Raw genomic sequence first — 13,403 nt, forward strand, 5'->3', positions numbered from 1 at the left:
GGCAGAGGGCCCAGGGGGACTGTCATCTTCCCTGGTCTCCCAGGGGGGGTCCCCATGTTACCCAACACACAAACAGTGGAACGTGGTGGGAGGGGCTGTCCACCTCAGGCCCTCAGGAATACTGCTAATGGGGCAGGAGGGCCTGGTGGGTGGGTTTGAGAGCCTGGATTTACCCCCGGTGCTTGGTGGCCTGTCTCCTCCCAGTGTGTGCCCACCTCTTCGTGGGTAGAGACAGAGAGGTAGGCTCAAACCATGGCAGCTCGAAGCACACACCCACTGAATGTCATCTAGACCCTAGCCGGGGCGCAGCAGTTGGGTGAGGCTGCGGTGGTGGCGGCTGCTGCTGTAGGGGGTTGAGACGAAATCAGACACAGAGGCAGGAAGTGGGGGAGCTGCACACAGGCACCACTGCTCCTGGGAGCCGCTGGCCTGCCTAGACGGCTGAGGAGGGCCCTGCACCCGTGGCCCTGGTAAGTGCTTCTTCTGAACTCCAGCCTGGCCAACTCTCCAGGCCTGTTGCTGCGTGCCCTCCTGGGAGCACTTGGGGTCTGGGAGGACTAGGCTCTACCAGGTCACGGCACTGGGACCTCCTGCGTGGGAAGCCCACTCCCTGGGTCTGGGCAGACTCAGCCCCAACCCCTATATCTGTGCTAGGCTTTGCTAATTGTAGAGTGAACCCCATCCCCTGCAGCCCTGCTAAAGCCCAAGGAAGGAGACAGGTCCAACAGCAGGAATGGAGGAGGTGGGGTGGAGAGCCAGGGAGAGGTGGGGGGAGGGTACCCAGTGCCCAAAGCAGCCCCTTTCTGTCAGCTGACCCCCACCTTTCCAGCCCCTCAGGGGGCCAAGCTGAGGTGAATGACTAAGGCATCACCTCAGACAGGGCCTTACCTGGGCAGGGCAGGGCTGCAGGTGAGTGTGGCCTGTGGCTTGAAGGCTCATGCGTGTGACCTCAATGGCGTCCCCAGGTCTCAGGTTTGGGCTGTAGTGACCACGGTGGGGCCTTGGCCAGGTCCTCTCTGGCCATGGTCTGTGGTCATGTGGGTTATCTTCGCTGGCTTGGGCACACATGAGGGCCAGAAAGAGCACACATTCTCACACTGGCCAGGAGCCCGCAACCAGAGGCGGGAAAGGAAGGTGGGCGCTGAGGCTGCATCCTCTCGGCCTCTATAGGAGGGAGGGGCTGCTGAGCCTTGGGTTTCCTGTGTGCTGAGTCAGAGCTCCCAGGGTGGGAGACCGCCAGCACTGTGAGGCGAGGCGGGGTGGCAGGTGGGTGCCCAGTCCTTCGGCCAGCTCCCAGGACCCCTGTCTTCTGCCCTCAGGTCAGTCCAGGGCTACATAAGATGGGGCCACTGGTGCCCTCAGCCCCTCCTGCCCTTTGGGTCCTAGGGTGCCTCACCCTGCTCCTCTGGCTGTGGGTGCTGTGCACAGCCTGCCACAGGTATGTCCCTCCCTTTCCTGGGTTCCATGTGGAGCCTGTTTCAGCACTGTGGCCAGAGGGGGCGGGGCTCCAGGCAGGTCCCCCTTCACCAGAGGCTGATGCCCCTGCCCCTCATCTGTGTTTCCCTGGCCTGATGATCCTCTTGCCCCCAGGAAGCAGGCTCAGAGGCAGCCAGCTGGGCTGCAGGGTACCATGATGCCAGTGGAAATGGTGAGTGCCAGGCTGTCCCTGGGGCCAGGTCGGGGCCAGCGGGGACTGACCTGCCTTCCTTGCCCCCAGTCACTGCTGAGACGGCCCCCCCTCTGCATCCTCAGCAAGTCAGACACCAGACTGCATGAGCTGCACCAGGGGCCGCTCCACCGCACAGGTGAGCCCAAGGGAGGGTGGGGCTTGCTGTACCACACCCTCTAACCTGCTGGGATTAGACCCTACCTCTCTACCCCAACTGACCTCTGCCCTGACCCCACTCCCAGCCCCTCGGCCTGCCAGCATGGATCTCCTGCACCCACAATGTCTGGAGGTGTCCAGAGACACCACCAGGCCCCCAGCCGCCTTCTCACACCAGGAACTGCCCCAGACCTCACCTACTGCTGCTGCCCAGCCCTCCACGGGCCCTGAGGCCACCTATTCCAATGTGGGGCTGGCAGCTATCCCCAGGGCCAGCCTGGCAGCCAGCCCTGTGGTGTGGGCAGGAGCAGGGCTGACCAGCAGCTGTGCCAGAGATGGGCCTGAGGCCAGACCGGTGGTGGCTGAGTATGCTTGTATCCACAAGCTCAAGGGAACAGGTCGGGGTCCCCAAGGCCTGGACCAGAGGAAGGCCCAGGGGACCCCAGCCACTCAGGTAAAGTGGAGGTGGTCGGGTGGGGTGCAGTGGGTGGGCTGGGCAGATCCTTGCCAGCGTCGATGATGCTAACCCGTCCCTGCGTGGGCTCCCTCCCTCCAGGTGGATACCCTATACTCCAGGGTCAGCAAACCTAAAAGGAGGGACCCGCGATCTGCCCTAGACCAGCCGGACCCCAAAGGCAGGGCAGCAATTCTGACTCTGGGGAGGAACCTGGATTACGAGGCCCTCCCACTCAGGCGCCTGAGTACCCACAGCGACCTAGAAAACGTGTATGAGAGCATCCAGGAGATGGGGGCTCGAGCCGGCAGCCCCCAGCTCTACCTAACAGATCAGACATGAAGGCCTCTTGCTTCTCCCGCCTCAGCCTGCCTCAGCCTGTGGGGCTCAGCTACGCAGGGGTCTCCAACCCCTCCCTGCCCTAGCATCCAAGGACAGATGTTCCTTCATCCAGCATCCCTCTTCCCTTACAGTCCCCCACAGAGGGCAGCCTGAGTGTCTGGGGTCCTGGCTGCCCTGGCCTCTCCTGCCAGAGTCTTAATAAATGCCCAGCGCAGGGAGGATGAACGCCAGAAGTCTCACAGCCTGCTCTTCTTCAAGGCCCGGGAGGATTGTTTGGAAGGAGTAAAAAGCATCCCCTTACCTCAGGGACAGGCTCCCTCCCTCCTGGGGTGCCTGGGCCCAGTCATCCTGGCCCGCAAAACTGTGGGGAGAGAGATCAGATTAGGGGTGATGTCCCCAGGCCAGGTTGGTTCTAGAGAGGGGTGTAGCCGGCCGGCAGAGTGGCTGCCCCAAGGTCGGACTTGGACACTGAGGGAGGGCTAGGGTCACCCAGCCCAGGGGTTACTACATAGGGGTGGGAGAGGTGGGCAGTCGTGCGTTAGAGTAACCGGTTCTAGGGAACCCAGCCAAAGAGACGTGGCCCCTTTCCGGATCTGGCAGCTCTGCGCTCGGGCACCCCACAAGGAAGCCGGCCCTCCGCGGCTCCACCGAGGCCAAAGAGCGGACGGGTGGGCCCCCTCTCCTGGCCAGCGCGGGAGCTGCGGGCCCGCCGCGGGGCCCTGAGGGAGCGTGGTTTCAGAGCGCAGGCCAATGGGATCGCGGTCGGCCCAGAGCACTGTCCCCCTCGGAATGTTGATACTGAGCGCGGCCCAATGAGCGCGCGCCGGGGCCGGGATGCGAGGGGGCGGGGCCTGCCGCCGCTTGGGGGCCGAGCGACGCGGGCGGCTGCCGATCCGGGGTGGGGGACGGCGGCCCGGTGCCCGGCCCGGCCCGGGGCCGCGTCCCGAGCGTCCACCCTCGCCGCTGCAGCCTCGGCGCCCGGCCGGCCGGCCCGGGCTGCGGGCACCCTCCTCCCCGCACCGCCGGTTCGGAACCCGCGGCCGCGCCCGTGTCTGTGCCCGCGCCGCCGCAGGTACCGGGCGCCGGGGACCGGCGCCAGAGTGCGCTCGGCGCAAAGATGGCGTCGGGGTTGCATAAACTTCGGGCCCCCGGAGGCGGGGCGGCGGCCTGTGTGTGTTCGTGGGTTCGCGGGGCCGGGCCGCCGGGCCCACTTCCCGCCGGGCCGGGGGCGGGGCTCGCCGGCCGCAGCCGGTTTGGGGGTAACGGGCGGATCCGGGTGGGGGCTGGGGTCCCCGGGCCCGCTGCCTCTGCTGAACACTCCTGGTCCGCAGGGCCCTGCCGTGGGCGGCGGCTTGGCGGGCTTCGAGTTCGCGCCTCCGCAGGAGCCAGAGCCGCGGGCTCCCGGGACGTGGGCGGCAGCGGGATCCCCGACGCCTTCGGCACACATCCTGGTGCCAGCGCTCAGGTGAGACGCGCGCCACGCCGAAGTGGGCGTGCGCACACGTGCGCGCTGGTGTGCAGGGTGGTGGGTGGGGCGTGGGCATGTGCCTTCCCCGACATCCACACGGGGTCCTAGGTGGCGAGCAGGTCAGGGTCCCTCACTACTCCCCAGCTCTCCAGCCCTGGTAGAGGAGCAGAAATGGTTGGTGTGTTAGTGTCCCTTGTCCGCCCCCCCCCCTCCCCCCCCCCCCCCCCCCCCCGCACACTCTAGGGCCTTAGCTCAGCCGGGAGGGCCGCTGTCAGTCTCTGCAGTAGAGGCTACGGGCCGCGAGGCTGACCGCCCAGGGATCAGGGTCTCTGGCCGCCATCTCCCCAGCGCTGCCGTGAAACCCTCTTGGGTACTGGACACCTGGGCTGGCTGTGCAGCCCTGGGCGGGCTCTGGCCCAGCCCTGCTGGGGCTTGGGGATTCGCTTGTGCTTGGAACATTTCCCCTGGTTGTTGTTGACTGCTGGCTACTCCACACAACCCCCACCCTGCCCCCAGGCCTGGCTCCTGGCCCACTGTTCCTGTTGCACAACCCTGGTTAATGTGTGATTGGGGGAGGACTGGGCCTCTTGTGCCCTGGTGTGGCCTCAGACCCCTGTCCAGCACCAGTGAAGGAGACACTGTGGAACATAGCCCAGGTGTGAGTGACTCAGGCTTCAGGGAGACCCCAGTCCAGGCCCTGTTTGTTCCTGGTGGTTCCTGGAGATCTGGGCTCTGCAACCCGACCTGAGGGTGGAGCTGGGCCTGCCGCCCAGCCAGCACCTGGGGAGCCTGAAGCGAAGGGGCCTGGTGTGCACACACACATGCCAGGCCTGCACATGGTGCCTGGCCCACAGAGGGGTCTGGAGTACTTCTGGGCCCCACCAGCCCCCCACTCCATTCTCCTCCAGAGCCCCCCAAGGAAAGGTCCGGCTGGATGAGGTCATGACTGCCGCAGCCCTCACAAGCCTGTCCACCAGCCCCCTCCTGCTGAGGCCCCCTGCTGCAGCCTTAAGCACAGGTGAGACAGAGGCCTGCATAGCATGGAATGGGGGCAGGGCCCAGGCCACTGTTCCTCCAGGACGAGGGGGCAAGCAGAGCCCCCTCGGTTGCAATACTGCCTTCTAAACACATGGACGTCAGGACCCCCAGTGCCCTCACTGAGGTCTAAGCCCCAGTACCCCAGGTCTGCAGGCATCTCTACTCACTGGCCATGCATCTTTTCATTGATCCTTTCCTGTTCCAGGGAGATTAGTCCCCAGGCTGCTGTGGCCAGTTCCTCCTGGCCACTGCCTCCTCCAAGAGGCTGCGTGCCCACCTAACTTCCCTGTGAATAGGTGACTAGGCAACACTCAGAGTTAAGGGACTCACAGCAGCAGTCTGCAGAGCGGCATGAACACGCTCAAGTCCTGACACTGGCCTGGCGTGTCCCTGCAGACGCCTGCTTGGAGCCCTGGCCCCAGACCCTGGGGCAGCCACCAGGCAGTTACAGCAGCAGCAGCAGGGGGGACTGGGGCTGGGACCCAGCCAGCCAGCAGTCCTCTCCATCCTCCCCATCACCCTCACTGCCCCCAGAGGCAGCTTTCCTGTTTGGGGAGCCTGTCCCTCGGAAGAGGAAGGTAAGGGGGTGGGGGAATCTGCTCAGGGTGGGATGGACACATGGATGGCGAGCCTGACCACCAGCCCTTGTCGCCCAGAGCTCGGGGCAGGTCCTGTTCCAATGCCTGTGGAAGTGCTGTGGGAAGGTGCTGAGCACAGCCTCCGGGATGCAGAGACACATCCGCCTGGCGCACCTGGGGTGCGGTGGGGCAGGCAGGTTGGGGTGGGCCAGGCAGGTTGGGGGTGGGCCAGGCCAAGTGGGCCAGTGCTTCAGCTCCCACCTGCTATGTCCCCAGCAGGCGGCAGGCAGAGCCAGAGCAGAGTGATGGTGAGGAGGACTTTTACTATACGGAGCTGGACATTGGTCTGGAGGTGCTGACCGATGGGCTGTCCACCCTGACCCCAATGTCCCCCACAGCCTCCCTGCTGCCCACCTTACCTCACCTAGAGCTGCCGGAGCCCCCAGCCTTGCCCAGCCTGCTGCACCCATTGGCCTTGCCCCTACCCCAGGTGCTGAGTCCTGCGGCACCTCCCCAGGTGTGCCACAGTGACCACTCCTACCAGGTGGGTGAGGTCACTCACAGGCATCAGCTGGGGTTGGGTCCCAGGGGTGCGCTTGACGGGAGCAAGACCACAGCTCTGTCTCCTTGTAGGGCTGCCTGGCACCCCGCCAGCTGCAGCCACAGCCCAGCACAGTCAGGGCCTGCATGCCAGCCCTGCCCTCTAAGCTTAGTGCCAATCTGAGGTGCGTGTGGGTTGAGGGGCAGGTGGGGAGGGTCCCGGCCCAATGGCACTCCATGCTCCCTGTGTGTTCCCCTAGGAAGACCCGAGGTGATGCCAAGAAGTGCCGGAAGGTGTACGGCACGGAGCACCGGCACCTGTGGTGCACTGCCTGCCGCTGGAAGAAGGCCTGCCAGCGCTTCCTGGACTGAGGGGCTCAGCCACTAGGTCGCAGCCCCCGGGACTGGGGCACAGCTGAGCCCTGCGCCCGCCCACCAGGGTTCTTACAGGAGAAAACACGCTGCACCCCACCCCTACCCAGGGCCTCTCCTAACCACAAGGTCAGTGACCCTGGACCCCCAGAGGTGGGGGAGGTCCCACCACTCAAAGTGCCTCTGAAGGAGCCAGCCTTTTATACTAAAGCCACACAGGTCCCTGGGGTGGCCATCCTCCCTGTCTGTCCATGAACTTGTCAAGGGTGCTCATAGGCCCAGGTTTGAGGCCACGTGGGAGCCAGACCTGGATGTACTTTGTGGGGGGTCTCCCCCGTCGCACTTATCCTGATGGTTCAAGGGCCCAGGGGCTGACATTTATACCATGTTTTTGAAGCTCAGGTGTCTTGTGCCTGGGCAGTGCCAGGCGAGGAGAAAAATTAAAGATTTGGTGGTTTTTCCAGAAGCCGTGCCTGCCTCCTGGGAGAGGGGAGCGACATGGGTCTGGGACCCTGCCACAGGCATGGTTGGTGAGTGGGCAGCTGGCCACCTCCACTCAGTGCAAGGCTGTGGGAGGGGACCAGTCTGAAACACACACAAGGCATCTGCTTGAGCAGCAATTTCCCAGTTTATTGAGTGATCGCTTTGTAAGACTGTCCAAGCTAATCCCATCACAGAAAGGAACCCTCAGGCAGCCAGAGCCCAGGCAGACAAGAACTCGCAAACCCGCTGGAGAGGGCCTGTCTGCCTGTCCAAGGCGACAGAGAAGCGGACAGCAGCTCTGGATTCCCCCAACCGATTACAAAACCTCCCCCAAATGCTCACCATCTCCAATGCCAACACAGGTTTATAATAATATAAAGTCAGTATAATATAGATTATCCCCAGAAAAAATCAACAGTCTTCAAACACGGCCCCCTTTTTTTGTCTGTTTTGTTTTTGTTGACAGGTTGAAAGCATGTTGAAAAAATAAATATTTAAGAAAAGCACACACACGGCACCCTCCCTACAAGGAGCTCTAAAAGGGCTGTGTACAAAACAACGCAGGTTCTAAAAAATAAACAACCACCATTAAATATGGCTTTAGAGTTGCACGTGTCACAAAATGAGGGAAAGTAAGATTATCTTTCATCACATTGCAAAAAGTTCCAGTTTTTGCATTTTTTTTTTTTTTATAAAAAGAGATGTGCAAAGTTGGAAGCAGGAGCTGTGTCTTTTGAGTCGAGGTCCCTATTGAGTCCTGGCAGTGTTGTGACTGTTTCCCAAAACCCAGAGTCCAAAGGAACACCCTGGTCAGGATCCAGAGCTTAATACAAAAGTCGGTGGGTTCCCCGTCACCCCAACAGACCACCCAGTGGGCTGTGTTTTCCACTTCGGTGTTACCAACACCAAAATACACAAATGAAAAAGTACAAAATGTGAAATGTAATCTACACAGTTTTTCCTCTTCATAAAAAAAAATATTTATTAGCTTAAACATTGATTTAAAAAAAAAAAAAGATCAGTCACATAAAATAACCCTTCATGACACACACTTTCCCTCCTGAGAGGTGGTATGCCTGTCTCCATCCTGTTGCTGCTAAGCCTGCACAGCGGGCCTGGGGCCTGGGGGCAGGATGCGTGGCCCTCGGTTTTCCAGTACAGTGTGGGTGTTAAGGAAGAAAATACCCCTGTGGCACGGACAATGAACCCCCAAAAGGTCAGCAGGGGCAGTGAGCAGGTCAGAAAGAGCAAGGTGTCCTGAGTGTGGAGGCGGCCAGGACATGGGCAGGGTGGCCTGAGAGGTGGGACCAGTACAGAACCCAGAGACACCTGTCGGCTGCAAAGGTCTGGTTTCAAAACGTGTTTTATAAGAAAGTAGGTCTGTTTAGAAAAAGGGCTAGAAAGTGGGGGGAAGTACAAGTTCTGAGAGCCCAGTGGGGGCTCGGCTGGGCCTCACTGGTGACAGGCAGGGAGCATGCCCAGAAGCCCCCGCACGACCTGGCCCACCCTCCGCAGGAAGAGTGGGCAACGGGGAGGGCTTGCCTGTTTGGGACAACCTTGGCCCTTTCTCTTAAGGACACAGTGTCAGGGGCTCACAGGGTCTGCAGCTGAGGGAAGTGGGTGCAGGCAGCTGGGCAGCAGCCCCTTCCAGAGCGTCCTCTGCTAATGGATGGAATGGCGGCTGATTTCATTTAAAAAAATAAATAAGTAAAAGCAAAAGCACGACTTCTCCCGTGGGGCAGGACTTCAAGGACAGCACCATGTCCCACACACCCACTTGGGCCAGGGCGGGTCCCCCAACCCCAGCAGGGAAACCTCTGGGGCCACTGGAACCTACGTGAGGACGTGTGGCGGTTTCCACCGGGAAGAATAGATGTGACGCAATTAAGAAACTTGGTAAAAGCCATTGGGCTCAGAGTCTGTGGGCAGAGGAAAAACCACGGCTCTCTATGGCACCCTTGAGCCCTTGCAGGGGCGCATGCTGTGCCTGAGCGAGGCGGTGAGAGGCGGGAGGTCTGAGTAACAGGTGCCAGAACAGCCTTGACGAGGAAGAGGAGGGTCTGCCCTCAGCCAGGCAGGGTCCTGGCCAACAGGCTGTGCGCGAGGTGGAGCTTTGCTTTTTGCTCGGAACAAAGAGGAGAGCAGGCTGTGAGCGCCGAAAGGCAGCACGAGGGCCTGGCCACACGCTAAAGGAGAGACAGCTGCTCAGCCAGGTGCAAGGGATAAAGCCAAACAGCCGCTGCATGTGCCCATCTCAGCTTGGTTAGCCATTCGGGGGCATGACAGTGCGTGGCAGGCAGGACGCCGCCTCCAGTGTTAGCAGCAGCAAAGGCTAGTTCCCCGGTGGGGCAGCAGGCATGGAGAGAGCCAGGGGACAAGGCCGCGCGGGCTCCCCAAAGAAGTGCACATGGAACAGAGTGGGACCCCATGGGCCCAGCCACCCGCCCACCAGCAGTTAGCACCTGGGAGCCCTCAGTCCAGCGGGGCTGCTGCAGCTGCTTTGTGTTGAGCACCAAAGCCCAGAGGCCAGGGCCGGGGCTTCTGCACATGGCCTGGCTCTGCAGGCATCCGGGCAACGGAGCCTCCAGAGCAAGGGCTGCAGGCAGCGAGCGGGCTGCGGGGCTGCGGAGGAGAGGAGGGCTGCAGTGCTGGGGACCGTGGGGTGGGTGCAGAGCTCCTCATCTCTCGGATCTGTGACCTCGGGGCCACACCAACACCCAAGCAGTGCTGACCTGACCTGGCCACTATGCCATCATGTGCCCAAGGCCAGGCCCCTTGACGCGTCTCCCACACGCACCTGTGGGGACTCTCTGACCCCAAAGATGACGGGTGGGAAACCTCCCTGTACCCCACCAACTTCGTGTTTGATCCCAGAGCCCCTGTGGCGGAGGCCACACCTGCTCCTGAGACCACAGGGCTGGCCCTCGGGTATGTCTAGGGGCAGGAGCAGAACCAAGGGGCCGGGAGGAGGGGCTGCGGGGCTCAGATGGCCCTCCCCGGCGAGGGAGACCCCTAAGCATGCACACACAGGTGGAGGGGTGGCACAGCCACCACCCTGGTGCCCGGCCCAGGGCCTAGGAGATCCAGGCAAAGTCCTTGCCAGCCGACCCCAAGGGGCTGCGAGGCCCCCGAGGCGAGTCCTCGTCTTCTTTGTCCTCCCCCAGCAGTGCATCCTCGTGGACCAGGCCATCGTCCTCGTCCTCACCCAGCTCCTCCTCACCATCCCCGCGAGGGTCGTCGGGGTCCTCCAGGTAGGGTCCGTCACTGGAGAATAGCTCAGGGGAGCCTGCGGCCCCAACACCATCCAGCGGCCCGGCCGCGCCGCGGCCCGCACAGTCGGCACACACGCCGTGGCGCCGCGAGCCGTGCTTGATGCCCACACTGGCGGCCGACATAAACACCCGGCTGCACAGCTTGCACACGTACTTCTTGTCCTTGCTGTGCACCTGTGGGGACAGGCGGTCAGTGAGTGGCGGTCGGAGCCAATGGTGTCCTGTTGGCAAAGGGTTAGCAGGGCTATGTCCTTCCTCTCTACTCGCCAGCACCACACGGGATGGCCACTGTCCTGGGTGCTCCTCGGCTGCCCTCCCCAGTGGCCCCGCTGTCCTGCCACGCCCATCCACAAACCCCAAACCCTGAGTTCTGCCACGTTAACGTGTGCTGCTCACACTTGAGCAGCATGAGGTTGGGATCGGGGCTGGGGGCCACCCTCGGGGAAGCCAGTCAGGCCCTGGAGCCAGGTGCTGCCCCCACAGCTCCTGCCCTAGCAAGGGGCTCTCCAGGACCCTCCTGGGTCTTTTTGTTTGTTTGACACACTTTAAATCCAGGGCTTCCTCAACCCTCCCCCAACAAAAGAACAAAACCTGGAGAAATTAAAGGGGAAGATGCGGGTCCCTCCTCAGAGGAAGACAGCCCTCGAATTTAAAGGACCTTTTCAGGGATTTTTGACCCTCCCTGAAGCCCAGCCACAAACCTGATGAAATGCCAAGGGGAGCGGGCAATGTGGGTCCTGACCCTCCAGTGGGATGGATGGTTACCGAACCGCGAATGTGGTTTTGCTAAAGAAAAGACGTAGCTGCCCCAACTATTAAGGTACCAGGTGGGTACTGCACCCCCCTGTAAAGTGTAAGCTGGACTACCCACTGTGCTATACACCTGAAACTAACAAAATGATATGGAATGCAGCTGTAACTGGAAACAGAATGTGAAGCTCCCCGCGTGTGCCCAGTGAAACCCCAGCAATGGCTCAACCACGCCTCTCATCACGGCCTCCCAGGTCAGACACGCGGCTCCCTCAGCAGCTCCTCCTGGGGCTCCGCCCCAACAGCTCCTGCAGGTGGTACGCATTAGTTTCCTTGGATCAATATGATGTATGTTCTCAGGTCACTGGCTCCTTCTAACCTTTTCCACCAAATTATATGAGCTTTCATTCAATTAAGATAATTAAATTTGATTTCCGCACATCCAGGGTTTCGTTGTAAATGATTTTTCCAGCTTCTTATATAACTATGAAGAAATTCCTATGTTATAACCTGTGTCATTGCAATGCAGCCCACAACTGCACTTCCAGTGGATTATTTAGAAATTAATTTAGTGGATGACTGAAAAAAATATATAGCAACCCATGTTACAGCTTTCCAGCACTTGTTAGTGTAACAAACAACAAGATACGCTTCTTTTTGGACAGGAGATGCTCTCTCTCTGGAAAGCAGTGTCTGAAAGGAGCCTCGTGGGTCCCTCTGGACTGGGCAGAAGCAGACATGCTGTGGGGGAGGGTCTAAAGTCAGGGAACTGAGTGGGCCTCGTGCTCCTGGGCTGCCAACTTGCCTCTCCAGGTGCAGGCTGGAACCCACCTGGGGAGCAGGAAGACTGGGCCCACCCAGGGCGCGTGCACTCTGGGACCCTCTCTGGCTGGGGCTTGTGGGTCCAGCTGGGGGACACGGGCATGTATCAGTCAGCCAGAGCCCCTGTAGTCCAGCTGCAGGCCCAGGTGGTGGGCTCTGCTCACTTCAGTGGTCCCTCTGTCAGGAGCCAGGCCTGAGGGTCCTGCCTCACCCCCCAGACTGCCACCCTGTGTCAGGTTACACCTGGGCCACCCTCAACAATTTGATATGGCCCCCAGGCTGGCCTGGATGGCTTTTCCCGCCACACCTCCTGGTGGCTCTGCTCCTGATGCTCAGAAGGTCAGCCAGCCTGTGTACCCCACAGATGACTCTAGACACACCCGAGATTCCCAAACTTGTGACATCACCCCAATGCCCTCTTCCCACCTCCACTGGAGCCCAGGGCTGCCCCCACTACTTCCTGTCAAACAGGTCCAAGCCCAACCAATCCACCCTGCAGCCCTGCGCCCCTCTGCAGCCCAGCCAATCCCCCCTGCAGCCCTGCTCCCCCCTGCAGCCCTGCGCCCCTGCAGCCCTGTGCCCCCCTGCAGCCCTGCGCCCCTCTGCAGCCCAGCCAATCCCCCCTGCAGCCCTGTGCCCCCTGCAGCCCTGTGCCCCCTGCAGCCCTGCTCCCCCCTGCAGCCCTGCGCCCCTGCAGCCCTGTGCCCCCCTGCAGCCCGGGTCTCCCCTGCAGCCCTGCTCCCCCCTGCAGCCCTGCGCCCCTCTGCAGCCCAGCCAATCTCCCCTGCAGCCCTGTGCCCCCTGCAGCCCTGCGCCCCTCTGCAGCCCTGCGCCCCCTGTAGCCCTGCACCCCTCTGCAGCCCAGCCAATCCCCCCTGCAGCCCTGTGCCCCCTGCAGCCCTGCGCCCCCTGCAGCCCTGCGCCCCCTGCAGCCCTGTGCCCCCTGCAACCCTGGGCCCCTCTGCAGCCCAGCCAATCCCCCCTGCAGCCCTGCTCCCCCCTGCAGCCCTGCGCCCCTCTGCAGCCCAGCCAATCCCCCCTGCAGCCCTGTGCCCCCTGCAGTGCACATCCCAGGGGGGCTCGGATGCTGCATGCACCTTGTTGTCCAGCTCCTCAGCCTGACCCACACAGCCTTCCTAGTTTATCTCACCATCCAAAGGCCCCTGCCTTTCTGGGGATCTGCCTCCATTTCAAGGACCTTTTCATGTCCGGCCATGCAAACCCACCAACACCTGACGCCTGACACCCGGGAGCCGGCTCGCACAGAGACAGGGGATGGCCCAGCACAGGGCAAAAGAAGGCTGGGCTCGCACACAACGCGGGGCAGTGAAGTGGGACCCAGAGGCCAAGGGCAGGGGTCCCAGAAGCGGAGAGGAAACTGAGGGTGTGATGTGGCCCTGCCTCTACACCCAGGCCCAGAGGGGAGAGCCAGGTGGGGGGAATGGGGGGTTGAGTGGAC

At 61.8% G+C, this 13,403-nt stretch overlaps 3 protein-coding genes across 8 annotated transcripts in view; 2 read left to right on the forward strand and 1 right to left on the reverse strand.

Moving 5' to 3' along the window:
* Positions 1–10: 10 nt before the first annotated feature.
* LIME1 (Lck interacting transmembrane adaptor 1) lies at positions 11–2,973 on the forward strand. 3 transcript variants are annotated; one of them, XM_080686304.1, is made up of 6 exons: positions 11–470; positions 1,320–1,438; positions 1,591–1,648; positions 1,718–1,805; positions 1,912–2,279; positions 2,382–2,973. In XM_080686304.1, exons 2-6 carry the CDS (start codon positions 1,341–1,343, stop codon positions 2,619–2,621), a joined length of 852 nt encoding a protein of 283 aa, XP_080542430.1. In that variant the 5' UTR covers positions 11–470; positions 1,320–1,340; the 3' UTR covers positions 2,622–2,973. The 3 variants fall into 3 exon arrangements, with proteins under 3 accessions (XP_080542430.1, XP_080542428.1, XP_080542429.1); XM_080686302.1 differs by having other exon boundaries at positions 1,591–1,805; XM_080686303.1 differs by lacking the exon at positions 11–470 and having other exon boundaries at positions 968–1,438; positions 1,591–1,805.
* Positions 2,974–3,258: 285 nt separating this feature from the next.
* SLC2A4RG (SLC2A4 regulator) lies at positions 3,259–6,617 on the forward strand (the record flags this gene model as incomplete). Its single annotated transcript, XM_080685373.1, is given in 9 exon segments — positions 3,259–3,451; positions 3,453–3,615; positions 3,618–3,693; positions 4,998–5,107; positions 5,524–5,705; positions 5,784–5,884; positions 5,985–6,249; positions 6,339–6,430; positions 6,506–6,617. Coding segments are annotated over 9 exon segments (1,119 nt in total). The 5' UTR covers positions 3,259–3,433.
* Positions 6,618–10,174: 3,557 nt separating this feature from the next.
* Positions 10,175–13,403, reverse strand: part of ZBTB46 (zinc finger and BTB domain containing 46) — a gene marked incomplete at its 3' end in the record, with an annotated part of 38,512 nt that continues 35,283 nt past the window's right edge. For all 4 annotated transcript variants that reach the window (XM_080685369.1, XM_080685370.1, XM_080685371.1 and 1 more), the window contains one exon: positions 10,175–10,546. In XM_080685369.1, coding sequence (XP_080541495.1) covers positions 10,175–10,546 — 372 coding nt within the window. The remainder of the gene's footprint in view (positions 10,547–13,403) is intronic.

This window comes from Plecotus auritus (assembly GCF_963455305.1).
Source record: "Plecotus auritus genome assembly, chromosome: 8".
NCBI lineage: Eukaryota > Metazoa > Chordata > Mammalia > Chiroptera > Vespertilionidae > Plecotus > Plecotus auritus.